This window comes from Lupinus angustifolius, unplaced genomic scaffold (assembly GCF_001865875.1).
Source record: "Lupinus angustifolius cultivar Tanjil unplaced genomic scaffold, LupAngTanjil_v1.0 Scaffold_154_15, whole genome shotgun sequence".
NCBI classification, from domain to species: Eukaryota; Viridiplantae; Streptophyta; class Magnoliopsida; order Fabales; family Fabaceae; genus Lupinus; species Lupinus angustifolius.
Window position 1 is genome coordinate 16852 of NW_017726020.1, and position 16432 is coordinate 33283.

A 16432-nucleotide genomic window follows, 5' to 3' on the forward strand; every position below is an offset into this window, starting at 1 on the left:
TCCATCCATCACAACATGCTAAGCGAACGGAAATGGGGTAAATCAGAAGATAATGTTTGATTTTCATAAAATTACAATTTTAAAATAGTTATTAGCCCAACTTCAACATATGCAATTGTGTTTCTGAAAGAAAAGAAATAAACAATTTTATCATTTCATCAATTCTACCAAACATTATAGCTTCACATAAAGAGCAACATTTTTTGTTCCAAACTAATTTGGAAAAGTACGAAAACGCCCCATAAACATAGATCCAAGTATACTTTATTTCCTAAACTTCACAAAAGTGCCAAAAATACCCTAAACATTGGTTCAGGTGCAATTTGGTCCCTAGTTATGAAAATGTTAAAAAAAATATAATAGAAAATGACATATCAAAGCCGAACATTGAAGGATACTTTGGTATTTTGATTGTCTTATCAACTATGCTTCCAAATTTCATCTTGTTTTATGGTTTACAATAGGGAAAGCGAGCGTCTCTTCTTGTTTCACAGTGAGTTAAAATTTATTATAACATATCTTCAGTAATCAATTTCAAATGAAAACAAAACGAAGTTGGCTTAGTGATATAATCATCAAATATTGTAAAGTCCGAAAGTTATTGTTCAATATCTTGTAGCAATACTTGTTGGAAAGAACATTCTTGCACCTATGAAAATATTGGATGTAGTAGGACCTTATGTCATCACACCAATTCATTGTTGTTGTATTAGCATTCATGTTTACGTGTGAAGGCATAAGGTAATTTAAATTAAAATAGGCTAATCTAAAAAAAATTAGACATCCATATGACCGTTAACATAAATGGATAGTTCATGGGCAGGAAATGTATAGTTGAGCAATCAGTTTAATAACATTTTTTATAACCACAAACTACATTTTACTCTAACCAAAATTTTATCGTCGAGTTGAGCAGTCACAGACCTCGAACGAGATTAGTTCTTTACCCAAATAATGAACTAATGGTTGATTGTTGTTTTTATATATAACTAAGGGTATTATATCACCCTTTAGTGAGGTTCAAATGCTTGATTGTTGTTTTTATATATAACTAAGGGTATTATATCACCCTTTAGGTAAGAAACTAATCTCTTTTAGAATGTATGATGGCCCCTCCCAATAATTGTCGTTCCCGGGATTCGAACATTTAACAACACTGTAGTCTATCTAGAGATTCAGTGGGGATTTACACTACTAAATCAACACATTATTCATAAATAGTTGGTTGTTTAATTCGATGCTACATAATTCTCTAAAGTACCATATACCAAGTTGACAGTATCATTCCATATTAGATTTGGTATACCTCAAATCCAAATATAAACAAAATTTCAGGCATATATCCAATAAATTTGAATAGGCTTTACTCTTTAGGAAACTAAGTTGAAACTAGGCTGTAAACTTTATGACCAATCACACAATACCCTTGATTTGATAAAGTTCCCAGAAATCTCAACCTGCTAACTTAAAAGGGTAAATACAACCTTAATTGTTTATGATAAACTCACTTTAGAGTAATATTTTTCAAGAAAATACATACAGAATTTTCCTTTGAAGTCACATTCAAAAGAAAATAAATATTTGTAGTGATTTAATTGAAATGCTCAATTTCTCACAACCAGATATCCTAGTCTAGTCTAAGAATCAAAATATGATTACATGTTCCATGTTGGTCAGATTTGTCAAACAGAGCAAAATTAGTATTGACCAAAGCCATGCCAATACTTTCCTTGAGTCACAAGCTGAAATGACAAACATAATGACTCAGCATCCAACGGAGAAGGGCAATAGATATAATGTTAAAAAAGGTCGGCCTAGTGCATGAGGCTCCCACCTAGTGGGGTTTGGGAGGGTATATGCGCGCAGTCTAACCCTCGCAACTGAAGAGATTGTTTCTAGTGCAATAGATATTTATGTTCAAACAAACAAAATGCTAAATCGATAAAGTTTAGAAAATAAAGAACATGTCCAAAAACACAGGTTATGAATAAGAGAAAAACCTTAGGTAGAAATCAAGCTTCTTTCTTTGTTACCCTGCAATGGAACAAAAGGTAAGACAGTAAATATCAAATGGCATTGCTTTTAGCACAGACGAAATATAAACCACTATAGTCATAACCTGGTTTACTAATTTAACTAAATAATCCACATATACAAACAAAACCAAATAGTCGGGTTCCAAGACTCATCACAGATATCATAGATGATATCCGAAACCACTGATTACGATTATGGAAGTAGACTATAATGTCAGAACCATGCTCGTTCCTCTAAGTAAGAGAGAAACAAATACCAAAATGTTAGTAGTAGTTTTACCTGAAGCAATATATTCCCAGGGCATGTGTAATTTCATGAATGACAGACGTAGCGAAATGCAAGTAAAGTGCCACTGTGTTCATAGAAACAAAATTATCGTGTAAGAAACAGTGATCTAACACATATAATTTACAATATGTACTTCATCTGAAATGTAATAATATGTAACAGTTTCCTACAGAGACTCGCTGCTTCATGTTACAAGCAGAATAATATTGCCCAAAATGGATCTGAACTCTGATAGAAAGATAAATTACAAATAAAAGCATAATACTGAAATATTTCCATATGATAGACATTGATATTTGTGGTTTTGACTAAACTGGTATTTTTACAGAATGTATGATCTGCCAAATACTTTGTCGAATTTGCAATTGTCAGTTTAGATGTTTTTATAGGAGGAAAGAGGCCATAAAGCTGTTTGGCAAAATGCTATGATATTTATCATTCAGGACTTGTGTTAGAACTGGTATCAAATCAGAATATAAAAACAGAAAATAGAAGAAGAATAGATGCAAGATCAATGTGATCTTGACCAGTAAATTGAATTATTGCAGAAAATGTGTATACAATGATGAAGAACTCCTTCCACAAGAGAGTAACTTCCCTAACTGATTTCCTAAATCAGTTCCCAATTACAACTTCTCCAAAAACTACTTCTTACAAGCTTTTCTTCCTCTATTTATACAACTAATACACTAATCTAACTAACTAGTAAGGGTATTCTAGGAATTCCCTCTTTATTTAATTCAAACAACTCCTAACAACAAACCTCTTTTCTACTACCATATGCCTACCCTATCAATACCCCCCTAAAAGAACCACCTTGTCCTCAAGGGGAAAATTGGAAAAGTTCTCCTGAATCATTCCCAGAGAGTTTTGTACCCAGATTGGTTATCTAATAGATGAAATAAATCATCTACGTAGGCATCTCCTGGAGGGTCACTAATTCTGTTCAACTCATTTCCTTCAACATGATGCGGTAACTTCATTGTCTTGACACAACCATTATCTTGACCTCTTGGTCCAAAAGCAAATGATTTATTACCAATATTGATAGAACTGTGTCTTCCTCCAAGCTTATTAGCCACCACCCCTAGTTGTGGAGGCCCAACTTCTCCATTCATCGTGACTCCATGAAGGTCTTTACCTTTCGAAATCTCATTATCCCCCATTGTTGATGAAGTGACAGATTGTACACAGGTAACAGCAACTGAAAGACTTTCCTTCTCCTTTGCATGAACAGAAGGAGAGTTAACACTTGAGCATGGATTTTCATATGATAATTTCAAAGGGATGCTCTGATTCGTAGCTTCTTCCAAACTCTTATTCTCCATTTGATTTTTTTATTCGATCAACAAAACTTTCCCTATAATTTCAGATAAGGAATGTAAATCATACAGTTTTACCTCTGCTTGTAGTTCCTCCTTGAGCCCATTCAAGAATACTCCTTTCACAATTTCTTGATCTATAACCCTCAAGGCCCCACCGTACTTCTCGAATTCCTCCACAAACTCCTCTACTGAACCCGTTTGTTTGAGAGATAACAACTGTTCGAATGGATTCTGAATCATAGATGGTTGAAATCGGCGAATCACGACGATCTTTAACCTTTCCCAATTGGGTCTCGGAGTACACTTCTCCCACCATTGGTACCAACTCAATGTCTTCCCCTCAAGTGCCATAATGGTCGCTTGCATCTTCTCATCTTTCGACAATTCTTTCAACTGAAAGTACCTTTCCAATCGGTGAGTCCACTCAAATGCGTCATCGCCAGCAAAAATCGGAATCTCCCACTGCTGCCATTTCTCCCGCCGGTGCACATCCTCATCACGTTCTTGTTTCCAACTATCACTGTCTCGTGCCATATTTCGTGTAGACACCATTAACTAACAACCAATCCTCGAATTCTCAACAACAATTCACACAAATCCCGATCTGAATTTTCTGGATTTCCGGCAAAAATTCATGAATTCCTAATTTCTGAATTTCTGAATTTCCGAATCTAAATTTATGAATTTCGAATCTGAAATTCTTGGAATGCTTCGTCTTCTTCTCCTAGTGTAATTCAGCAATTTCCAACATCCAAACCTTAGCATTCAGATTCTGACTTCGTCCTCTCCGCGTCACAACTCCATCGTCTTCTTCTTCGCACAAACCCTAGCCTCACGAATTTGCTTGTGTCTTCTCTATCTCGCAAAAATCAGATTTCTGTTTCCTCTTCAATCAATTTCTACTTCTGCGATTTCCCGTATTATTCCTCCACAAGTGCGATTCGTAACCCTAGCAACAGAATTGGTGGATCTCACTTCCCTCAGGCACCAAGATTGGTGCTCTGATACCAGTGTTAGAACTGGTATCAAATCAGAATATAGAAACAGAAAATAGAAGAAGAATAGATGCAAGATCAATGTGATCTTGACCAGTAAATTGAATTATTGCAGAAAATGTGTATACAATGATGAAGAACTCCTTCCACAAGAGAGTAACTTCCCTAACTGATTTCCTAAATCAGTTCCCAATTACAACTTCTCCAAAAACTACTTCTTACAAGCTTTTCTTCCTCTATTTATACAACTAATACACTAATCTAACTAACTAGTAAGGGTATTCTAGGACTTCCCTCTTTATTTAATTCAAACAACTCCTAACAACAAACCTCTTTTCTACTACCCTATGCCTACCCTATCAATACACTTATGGTGAGAGAATGCCAAAGTGTTCAAGAATAACTTATGCACAGATATTCAAATTGCGTACTGCATCATGTGATGTGGCCGCAATATTGCAGTTGCGGTGACCATCGCAACTGCATCACATCGCAATTGCGGTGACATCGAATCACAATGGTGTGACCGCAACACAACTGCATCGGACTGCATTTAAACCGCAACGCAACTGCATCGGACTGCATTTAGACCACAACGCAACTGCATTCAGCCACATCAGAGTGCATCAATTTCAAAAATATTTCTTTACTCGCAAAATAATTCACACCGCAATGGCCAGAATCTGCAATCGCAGTAACCGCAGCTGCGACTGCAACCGCAATTTAAAACACTGCTTATGCATTTGCCTTTGTCTCTGTTATATGAAAAATGGTATACTTAGACAAGCAATGGTGCTCAGATAATAACTATGCTAGAGGGGTTTCTTTGCTCACATTTATTGGAAATCTTTGATTAGATAATGCAGTTTCTACTTCATTCAGGTTATTATATTTTTTAGCTTCCTTTTTGGGGGATATTTATCCTTTTCTCCTGTAGTTCTCTCTTTTTCTTATAACATGTGTGTCTTTTATTGAGAAAAAAGAATAAGGTCTTTACCTGAAAATACACAGTAACCAAGAAGAACCAGCCTCTCATCTACCAAAGGAACCCTAACAAAAATAATCAATGGAATTCTGTGAGAAGACACATGTAACAATCAATCATAAATACATGAACCACATCTATCAACATAATTCAGAAAGTAAAATCACATTACATACCCGTCATTTCGCCTTGATGCAACTGCATTAACAATGGCAAATGGGAGATACAAGAGGGACTGCAAGAGGTAAATAATGCTTACTTGAGTTAACTCAATTATCATAGTGGGAAAAACCTTTAACAATGAATCAACTGAATGAAATCAGGATGAAATAATGAACACTAATCAGAATGTTTTGATTGAGCTAACATGTTCTTTCTGTCCACCACCAAAGGGTTCATTATTAATGATGAATCAATAATTAACATTAATCTACTATTGACATTGTACACTAAAGATGCATTAGATATAAGTATAGTTGGATGTAAGTATATGTAACAAACATCACTGATAGTTCCCATGCTGAGGAAAATAAGGTGTCATTATGGATCATTACTCGATGCCAAGGAAAATAAAATTTACTCTAACGCTACAAGGGAAACATCATTGCAAATATGAAAAAATGTTTTGAAGCCAGGTACTTCCTTCCTTTAGCCATGCAAGATGCTCGTGAACTTAACATACTGCCATTAGAACCAACTTATAAGACCTTAACCCCCAGTTAATTTTGACATCTTAAACATTTACATATTATTACTTAAAAGAAAAAGTATGACACTGAAGAGGCGAATATGACCTAATTGTCAAAGCTATTTAATAAAAAATAACAAAATGAGTACCATCCTGAAGACATACTTCTTACTCAATGGTACCTCAAGTTAATTTACTCCAACACTAGCTTCGGAGGCAAGGACTGAAAACATGTTTTTAAAAAACAATAATAAAAGGATATCCAGCATCTTAAACTCGTGGCTTTAGATTTCTGAATATCGAGTAAGCTTTGGTGCTACAGCAGGTAATACACAAAAATGACAGTAGAGATTGTCGAAAAAGTATAAAAACATTTTGGCCCATGACATCGCTCTCTTTGCTTATAGATTTACAATGATGGAAATAGACAAATATGGAAAAATAAAGCATCGTAAAAAAGTTATTCAGGCATAACATCCTAATACAAATAAAACAACTCAATACCATGCACATTCCAGTTTTCAAGCCCTTAGGTTCATCGCATAAGTGGGCCAAAATCATCCTTCCCTGCAAAATTAAGCTTCCCTCAGTTAAAATGGGAGAGTTAGATTGCATAAATATGGAAGCTAAAAGACAGATATATAATCTTCAGAAGTTACTAAGATATTTTTTATTTTGGTACTATGTGACCAAGAAAGGTTATTAACTTTTTACATATAAGGAGCTTGTCATTTTCCAATCCCTGATCTCCTAGCTAGAATCAATACAAACTATCATTTACGCATCAATTCTAACAAAGAGGTCCTCAGGCATGCCCAAAACATAAAAGTAAGACTTGATTAATTTTAAACTCAATACATTTAATGAGAAGGGAAAATATTGGCTTCTCAAACCAGATTGTGGCTTAACAGGTAAGCCTCACAACCAAATTAATAAATATTTCATTTCAACGCCCTTCTAGCCCTATGCTCATACTCCAAAGAGGCAGGAATAGTTACACAAATAGCAAGTAACTAGCTAAAATGACCAAATATGTTAGTATGACATAAGAAAATCAGTTTTTTTTTTATAACCAAGGGTATCCACTCACCCTATGGGTAAGAAACTAATCTCTTTCGGGGTGTAAAGAAGAAAATCAGTTTGCCATGGAAAGAAATAGATGAAGACCTTAAACAATAAACAACTATTTTTCGAATTTAAAACACGACTATCTTACCACAAGATATCCAAAAATAAGTCCTGTTCCTATGATAGCTAAATGTGGATAAGTCCTGAGGATGTCAGCTGGTGACAAATAATCCCTGCACCAAAAATCAGCCAAACATGCTGATATGTACAAAAGAATAATAGAATGTGCATTTCTTCAAAACAGAATTGGCAACCGAAAGATAGTCCATCTTGAGTTGAGTTAGTATACCAGACAAGAACTCCTCCCACGAGTGCAACAAATGGGTAAAGCTGAGAAGAAGAAAATCAATTGAGTGATGAGATATTAAGGAAAGAATTTCTAACAGGAAGAGGTATTACCATTGCCAATGCAAGCAGCATGCTTCCATTTCTTGCCTTCACAACCTTATAAACATTAGAAACACTGCAACGAGCCAAAACATAATGTTGATATTTGAACAGACCTTCATTGAACAAGTCAAGGACAACAGTCCATAGAAACACAAGGACCATTTTGTACTTAAAATATCATAAACTCTTGGTTGTTATCATAGATGCGGCTATTAGAGCCTCAATGACTTCAAGAATATCACCAAGTGTATATAACAATGAAAAGAATGAAGTGATATTATGATCGTAATTGATCTAAAGTTTCGGTCAAACGATGCTAATAGTAAAAATAGTAAAAAAATTAACTATAAGTTATGGTAAACAATACTCAACCTAAAAGAAATTATCTCAAACATAAATATATAAACAGATTACAAGAGCTAGAATAGATTATAGAATGCACAGATTTTTATTCCAAGGGCTACTTGGTTATTGTGCATGCTAGAGAAAATTGAACTTCGATAAATTCAGCAATGCATACTTGAGTGTGACTGTTGGTATAACACCAAAAGCTATCATCAAATACAGCACAGCAGCATACGTTGGGATCCCTACAATCCAGGAAGAACACTAAAATCAATTAATAATTTAACATGGAACTTACATGATGATATTGATGAGATTGACTATATACACATCAATAATCTTTTTCAAGTTGAGCTCTACTATACCACCCAAAGGCCATGCAGCCAGCAGCTCTTACTGGACGAGCAAATGGTACCCACCGTCCTACCCTGTCTATTCATGTCAGGTATTACGGATACACAGCCTTCACTTATTTCTTTCAAGTTTATTAGATAAGTACACAAGACTGCAGAATAAGCAGTCTTAATAAGCATAGTATATAACCCATTCACTATTTTCTGGTTTCTAATTCTAGCAACATAATGATGATATCCCATCTTATGTTGCTAGAATTAGATAGATACCTAGTCTAAAAGAATTTAATAGATACCCAAAATTTAGGGTGTGTCAAGGAATTAAAGGTTATAAAAGTCTGTATTCAAATATGAGGAAAAAAGGTGACCTAGTGGGGTATGGGGTGTATGTAGCCTTACTCTCGCAAGCGAAGAGGTTGTTTCCATGATTTAAACCCATATGCATGGAAAAATTTGCATTTCAGACAATGAACTTAAGTATATATTGTACTACATAACAAAGGACTTAACCCTCTCAGACGACAGTAAAACAAGATAAGATACAAAATTCAAAACAGACAGTCTGGCCATATAGATTACAGAGGATTTCCCCACTCATCGGTAACTCAAATTAACTATGTTGTGTATTCCTACCCAAATCCCAAGCTCATATTAGAGTGGAATAAAAAATGAGGACATATTGCAAATGCAAAGAAAGCCTTCTGTGACAGAAAACCCAAAAACACTTCTTGGAGGTGTTATACATGAAACTAGGTACAGGTATAATAATTTTCACAAATAACATAGAAGAATAGACATTCAAACCTTTTGGTCCCAAATAGAGAAAGAAAACCACATAATGAAGGTGAGTCTTACCCCCAAAAAACGGCAACCAATTTAAAAATGGCAAAGACTCTCCAAATCGATGAGCCCACCACTCAGAACCTGCATAACAATACTAATAATCAAAATAATATAATAATAGCAACAAAAAATAGCATGCATTGGATTTTATTCAAACTTCGTAACTGCCTGGGGGGAAACTGAAAGAAAGTACATACCAACAATGGCTGTAAAAAAGTGAGAGACGTATATCATCATAAGACCCTCTGTAGGTCCATTTACAACAGGCAGTATAAGCGTATTGGTGAAAAAGCTGCATCAAAAACAACATTCAAGAGAAAATCGATATACTAGTCAAAAAAGTATAAAACAAATATCATACTAAAAAATATAATCATACTAACATTTATGATTTTACAAAAGGGGAGAGGTAGGCTTAAGAATAAGAAATGATCCATTTAAATACAACAGTATAAACAGGACAAGAAAAAATAATCATTTTCCACAATTCTTGCAAAAATAATTTTCACCAAATGTTTCAACTCAGTAAGAACCCTTTCTCTGATAGAAAGGTAGCTAAGGCAAATTTTAATGCTTCACAAACTGCCATGTGAAATACTGTACGGCTTTCTAATAAGAGCTTTAAAAAATTAAAAAGAAGAACAATATAATATTGTGCATCATCTACCATATATTAATAAAGCTTAATAACTTACTGCTCCCAGGTTGCACCATAAAATGTAATTGCAGATATTAACCAGAACCAGAAAGTACTTCTTCCACACATGGCCGAGCTCCCAAAAGCTAATGCTTCAAACTAAAAAAGCAGTTCTCAGAATAGTCTTTATTTTCTTCTATGGTTTAAAAATAATAGCCAAAGCCAAAAGAGACATACTGTACAAGCAAGTGCATCACACCCTGCGAAAGAGTTGAGAATATCTTGATTATCAATAAAGATATATGAATAATGAAACAATATAGAATAAACGGTATGGAAGGAAAATCACCATGGTCAAACAGTTCTCCCAATGGGCTCGAAGAATTTGTTCGTCTAGCTTGCTTTCCATCGACAGCATCAAATGTCTAGCATACATATCAACAAGAAAAAAGATGATAAGGGAATTAATTATAGTAAAAAATATTGTTAGGTATCACATAGTAAAAGTCTTTCATAGATAAACCATAGGATTGTTGCACATATTTATAGAAAGATACATCCATTTAGTAGTGAGGACTTAAGCTAAAAAATGGGCAGCCCAGTGCAGGAGACTCTCCCTTAGTGGGGTATGGGAAGGGTAGATGTACGCAGCTTTATCACACAAATGAAGAGGTGGTTCATGCTTGAAATGGGGTGAATATTCAAGGCAACCAAAAAAATCACCCAGCATAAAGACCGAGATTAAAGTCAAAAGGACAAAAAAGTGAGCAAATAATAATGCACTATTAGGAGAATCTAACCATACCTGGTATAAAAACAGAAGTAGGCCATGTGCAAAATTAACCCATCTTGGTGGAGCTGAGTCCAATTGAGGAGAGTATATCTGAAAATTCAATAAATAAATGAAGAAAATTAAGTATAGTGGGTCGAAAAATTCACTGTTTCAACATAGTCATTCACAGAATATGAAGAATTCCTTCAATGACCATGTAATGAAGAATTCAACAAAGAAATCATCAATAAAACATTAAAACATAAAATTAACCAGCAATCTTAAAAAAAAAAAGCTTTGTTTTCTTGTTTTTACTAATCACAAATTCATTATAGCATTTAACAAAATGAAAAGTAAAGTTAAGCATTGGAAGCTTATGACTGTTATTCAGTTATTATTACTATTTTACTTATAAAAAGGGTCTATCACTATTAGGTCCTTAACTTTGTCAAGTAGGAAGGTTAATTGTGGACTTTGGTTTCACTTACATAGCCAAGTAATGCAGAGACTAGTAAGAACATAAATCCTGTAAGAGTTATCTGCAACCAAACAACTTATCAATCATCAGTGCCAAGGATATATCTTATGATAACAATAGCAACAATTATAAATAACACTACAATAAGATAAGGAGAAAATGCGTACCATATTTGGACTGCAAAGAATTGCAGAATGCCAAAATGCCAAGAGATTGGGATAAACAAAAGAAAATGATACATGTTAGTGTTGATCTGAAAGTCAAAATAAAATAGTAAGGGGTAAATTAAACCAGAGTATTTTCAAACAGCAGATGTAAGTATTGCAATCTCCTTGAGTAAATTCTAAGTGAACACAAGCAAAGCAATTAAACCGGTCATCTGTATATAAACCAAGATCATAAATTACTGATATAGGAAAAAGTGAGACGATATCATATGGCATGTTTTAACTGTGTGCATGGTCATCCAAACTAATCCAGGTTACAGTAAATTTATAATGTTATTGTATTATATATATTAGGAAAAGGTTTATATAATTAAATAATAAAACACAATCTACCCAAACAAAGTTCATAACTTGATCTTTCATCCTTGAAGTAGACAGATTTTATTAGTATTACAAAAGTCATAAAGGAAAGAGCCATAGTTCAAAAGATAGTACTCACGGCATCCATAAGGGGAAAAATTTAACAAAGCGGGTCCAAAAGGGCTGTAGTACATATTTGGCAAGGTAGGAATGATCTATGCCACTATATTTGTATCTATGCAGAGCTGCAACACCATGAGCCCCGATGTAACCCATTCTTTCCGATAAATCAGTGATATATGCTTCAAGGACCAATTAAGCCTCAGCAGTTAGCCCTGCTGAATTTTAAACAAGAACATGTTGAAAAATAAAGAGAGGAATTTTCCATATACCCAGGCAAAAATTGAAGGACACAAAATGGTCAAACCTTTATTCTAAAAGCCTGAAACAATCTGATTTCATATAGGAAGTTATTCTTTGTACAGAATCATTTTTCCATAATTGAATATGACAAATTATCCAACTTTGAAAATATTTTCTTACTTTATTCAGCAGCAAAATTTAATCAAGCTCTCACAGACACAAATTCCAGTATTATTGATAGGGCACTTAACGGAAAAACAAATTTTCATACTTGCAACTCCATTTTAATCTTAAGGCCCTAAAACCAAATATAAACCAAGAACTCAGCTACAATTCAACAATCTTACAAAGAGAGATTAAGGGTTTGTTTGCGAGTTAATTTTTTGAAGGAAATGGAAAGTTTCAGAGCCATATACAGGTGTATTTCATGTCTCCCAAGTCTTTCATCTCCCCTCCTTCCCCTCCAAAACTCAACTAACAAACAGATCCTAAGTAATGTATAGTTCATTCAAGATTTGATTACTTAAACCAATATTAGAATTTATCTGAAGTACAAGTTAGAAACTGTGATACATTACTGAATTCAAGGTTTGTACAGGAACTTCTTGAACATCACTAAATTCTAGAATTGTACAACAACACACAAAAAGCGCAGAATAACCATATATGTTGCAGCAATTAAGCATCAATAAGCGCTAAACAGAAAGTATGCAAAGGATGTACTACTGAAAGAATGCAGTGACAAGACAAATTAATAAAAAAAAAGTCGACTGACCCGCAGGAATGATTTCAATAGAAGCACCTGGTACTACAAAGAACAGAAAGATTTCAACACAAAAACCATTAACTCTAAGGAAAAATCACTCACCAATAGCAACTTCACATATATAATCATATAAACAAGATGTCCAATATTTAAAACAAAGAAAAACACACAGAGAGTCGAATAGTTATAGCAACTACAACAAATACATAAATAATAAGCTAGTTTACATCTGAAAATCAAATTTAAAGCCAGAGCAAGAAACCCAATTGAGCTTGTAACCTCCCTCACATAAAGTGGAACTCAACCAATACTCACATACCAGCAAAAGCTACATATAACATGTTATTGTTCTTATTTGAACTAAAACGTAGAAGGGTAAGATAAAAAAGCAAACTTTGCTTGAATAAAGAACAGAGATCAGAAAACTAAAGTAAAAGCATACAACATAGAATGATACCCATTTCCAGGAAAAAAAGTTACAAATAAAAATTGGATTTTTCAAAGAAATCATTCGTTCTAGCATCACAAAAAGGTTCAAACTTCAAACTAAATATATGCAAAATGAAGAAATGCCAAATCCATAGGAAAATTAAATAAAAACAAATTGAAGAATGAAAGAAAAAGTAACCTAAGAAGAACGCGGTCTGTGGTGGAAATATCTTGAGCAATGTTGTTGTTGTCGATATATATATATATATAGCGAATGAGGAATGCTTCTGATATTAAAATATAATAACCATGAAATTTAACCCATTTAATCATACACCATGAATTGTATGACGAGTGAAAAATAACATTAAAACTTAGTTATTATAGCATGATTATTTAAATAAATTATATGTATTATTTTTTTAATTTTTATCATTTAAATAAAATATAATGATTTATATTAATAGATGTTATTTTTCAGGATTTTTATTTTAAGTCACAACTATGCATAAAGAAAAGAAGAAAGGACGAGGAAGAGGTATGTATTCATGAAAATAGTATTGGTTGGTTCATCCTAAAAACTAGTCATGTTGGTACATAAATTAATTATGTCAACTGATTTTTATTCAAAAATGTAGTATAATATATAATATATTAAAACTCACATTTTAAGAAATAGTTTAAATGAAATTATTACTTTCTTTATTAGTTTTTAAACGTTAATGTCAATATAATTTATATGTATATTTAATTTTACAGTTTAATTAGTAAATGTTAATTGAATTAGTATATCATTATATTATATTAAGAATGATTTAATTGACTGATATGACATTAATAATAATAATAGCAAGAGGTTTGAGAGAAAGATGAAGACTTACTTCAAAACGTATCATAAAATATAACTGATTTAATATGTATATATCGATAGTGTAAGTGTTTTTTTACTTTGTCAGCAAATTATAAGCATTCATATATACTATTATTGACTCTCAAAAAAAATAATACAAATCAATGATATATATGGTGACAGATTAAAAAAAATCACACAGTTGGTACACAAATTTTAAACACAATTATATCATTTTTTTGTTTTCCAAGAACATTGGAACACGGGCTGGGGGTCAAATACTACTGTAAGAATCGTAGGAAAGTTGTGATATAACTCGTGCACGTGTATGGGCATTACATTTGTCCGAATTATGATATTTATTAAGGAGGCAAGGTTCCACCAGGACTAAAATAAGATAATATATTATTATAAATTATATTATATCACAATAAAGTTAATAAAGTTAGAAGAATAAATTATTTTCATGGGATGATTTATTTCATCTGGCCAGGAAAAGTATACAAGTGTAATATTTTGTTTTGTTCTAAAAATATTTTTTTTTTTGTAGAAAATGATTAAATAGAACATATATTATGATTTTAGTAGTTGAAGGAAATAATTTATCTCCTTATATCATGAGATATTTTATTCTCTAAAGTTAATGTGTCATAAAATGATACTTTATTATTAATAATTGTTTTTAAGTGATATATGACATTTCCCTACGCCAAAGTGTCTGTTCAACGGCGCTTATTTTAGATGTATAATAACATCGCTTTCGAGCGCTTTCTTTTTTATCACAGTAATATATAGTCATCATTAACAGCGTTTCATAAACATTGTTATATAAATTATATACCACAACACAACACACAAAAACGTTGTCATATAATGCATCAATACAACAGTGCATCATCCACAAAGCGTTGTCATATAGTGCATCAACACAACATCGCATCGTCCACAAAGCGTTGTCATATAGTCTTACATAAACAACACATTTTATAGGTCTTATTAACAACACTTATTGTTGTACTGTTGAAGTTCATATGTTTAACAGCGCATTAACAAAAAAGTGTTATTATATTATTCATAAATTTTCTCAAACAACACTTAATACAACAACGCGTCACACACATAGCGTTGTTGTATTAATAATGTACAACAACGCTTAATATAAAAAGCGATATTGTAATTATCCTTTACAACAGCACATGTCAGGGCTTCCCCTAGAATTCGATGTTGATTTATATAAATTAATATTTGCATTTACATTTATTAGCAGAATAGACATTCTCAACAGCACGGACATTTATACATTTTGAACAGCACAGACACATTAATACAGGCCAGAAGTTTGTTTTATTAAACATCATACAATACAAAATACAAACAATGAATATCTTGTCAATTATGTTTTGATAGAGTACATAATTACAAATAAAAAAATTACACAAATTACAAAGAAATTAAATAATACTATACAAATTACAAATAATCAAAATTAAGCTATAATTATACAAATAGTACCTTCATCTACTTTTTCCTTTTCTTTGATTGTTTTTGTCTTGTAGGGTCATCCTTGTTTGGAGGAGCATATTGATTTACCCAATGTCCTTCATCGTGATCATCTATTGTATATAAATCATCATCTGTAGTTGGTCCGCTCTCACGCGATTGATATGTCTCAAAAAATGATCATCTTCATCAATATCTTCATATTCTTGGTCATCAATATTATTGATTATTTTGTTAGTTAAAAGAACAATGAACCATTTCATATCAGTTGGGTCACTAACATAAAATACTTGTTGAGCTTATGATGCTAGAATAAATGGCTCATCTTTATATCCTGACCTATTAAGATCCACTTGCGTGAACCCTAACTCATCAACTCGGAAGCCATTATTGTTATCAACTCACATACAATAAAAAATATGCATCCGAAACATTGTGTAATCCAATTCCCATATGCGTTCAATCACTCCAAAGTATGACATGTTCACATATATTGGGTTTCTAGCTTTTGCATTTGAGATATGTAAAGTTCGAGCAACAAGAGTCACACCACTATTTTGCATTTTACTTTGATCATCTTGTTTTAATTTTTTGTATAAAATGTGAATCCATTAATTAGGTAACTAGTGTAGAATAAGACATGAAGGCTTGAACCATTGGCTAACCATTTCAATCTTTCGGAAACCGATTGTGCATTTATATTCAACTCCTCATCAATGTGATTTTTTAGCCA

The 16432-nt window shown here is 32.9% G+C and overlaps 1 protein-coding gene across 2 annotated transcripts; it reads right to left on the reverse strand.

Moving 5' to 3' along the window:
* Positions 1-1379: 1379 nt before the first annotated feature.
* LOC109340274 (choline/ethanolaminephosphotransferase 1-like) lies at positions 1380-13657 on the reverse strand. Of its 2 annotated transcripts, none has more exons than XM_019577924.1 (20): positions 13549-13657; positions 11931-12129; positions 11432-11441; positions 11275-11325; positions 10820-10897; positions 10364-10439; positions 10252-10274; positions 10073-10173; positions 9575-9669; positions 9390-9458; positions 8357-8426; positions 7846-7909; positions 7736-7776; positions 7535-7619; positions 6823-6885; positions 5807-5865; positions 5643-5695; positions 2317-2389; positions 2001-2034; positions 1380-1742 (listed from the first exon to the last, which is right to left on the reverse strand). In XM_019577924.1, exons 2-19 carry the CDS (start codon positions 12065-12067, stop codon positions 2013-2015), a joined length of 1170 nt encoding a protein of 389 aa, XP_019433469.1. In that variant the 5' UTR covers positions 12068-12129; positions 13549-13657; the 3' UTR covers positions 1380-1742; positions 2001-2012. The 2 variants fall into 2 exon arrangements, with proteins under 2 accessions (XP_019433469.1, XP_019433468.1); XM_019577923.1 differs by having other exon boundaries at positions 11931-12126; positions 13549-13644.
* Between the last annotated feature and the right edge of the window lie 2775 nt (positions 13658-16432).

Excerpts from the sequence above, each read along its gene's own strand:
- LOC109340274 (XM_019577924.1), bottom strand. The coding sequence starts at position 12,067 with ATGGGTTACATCGGGGCTCATGGTGTTGCAGCTCTGCATAGATACAAA. Across the intron at positions 7,620-7,735 it reads GTGGGAGGAGTTCTTGTCTG|GGATTATTTGTCACCAGCTG; the intron begins GTATACTAACTC and ends TTTTTGGTGCAG. Across the intron at positions 5,696-5,806 it reads GCATCAAGGCGAAATGACGG|GGTTCCTTTGGTAGATGAGA; the intron begins GTATGTAATGTG and ends TATTTTTGTTAG.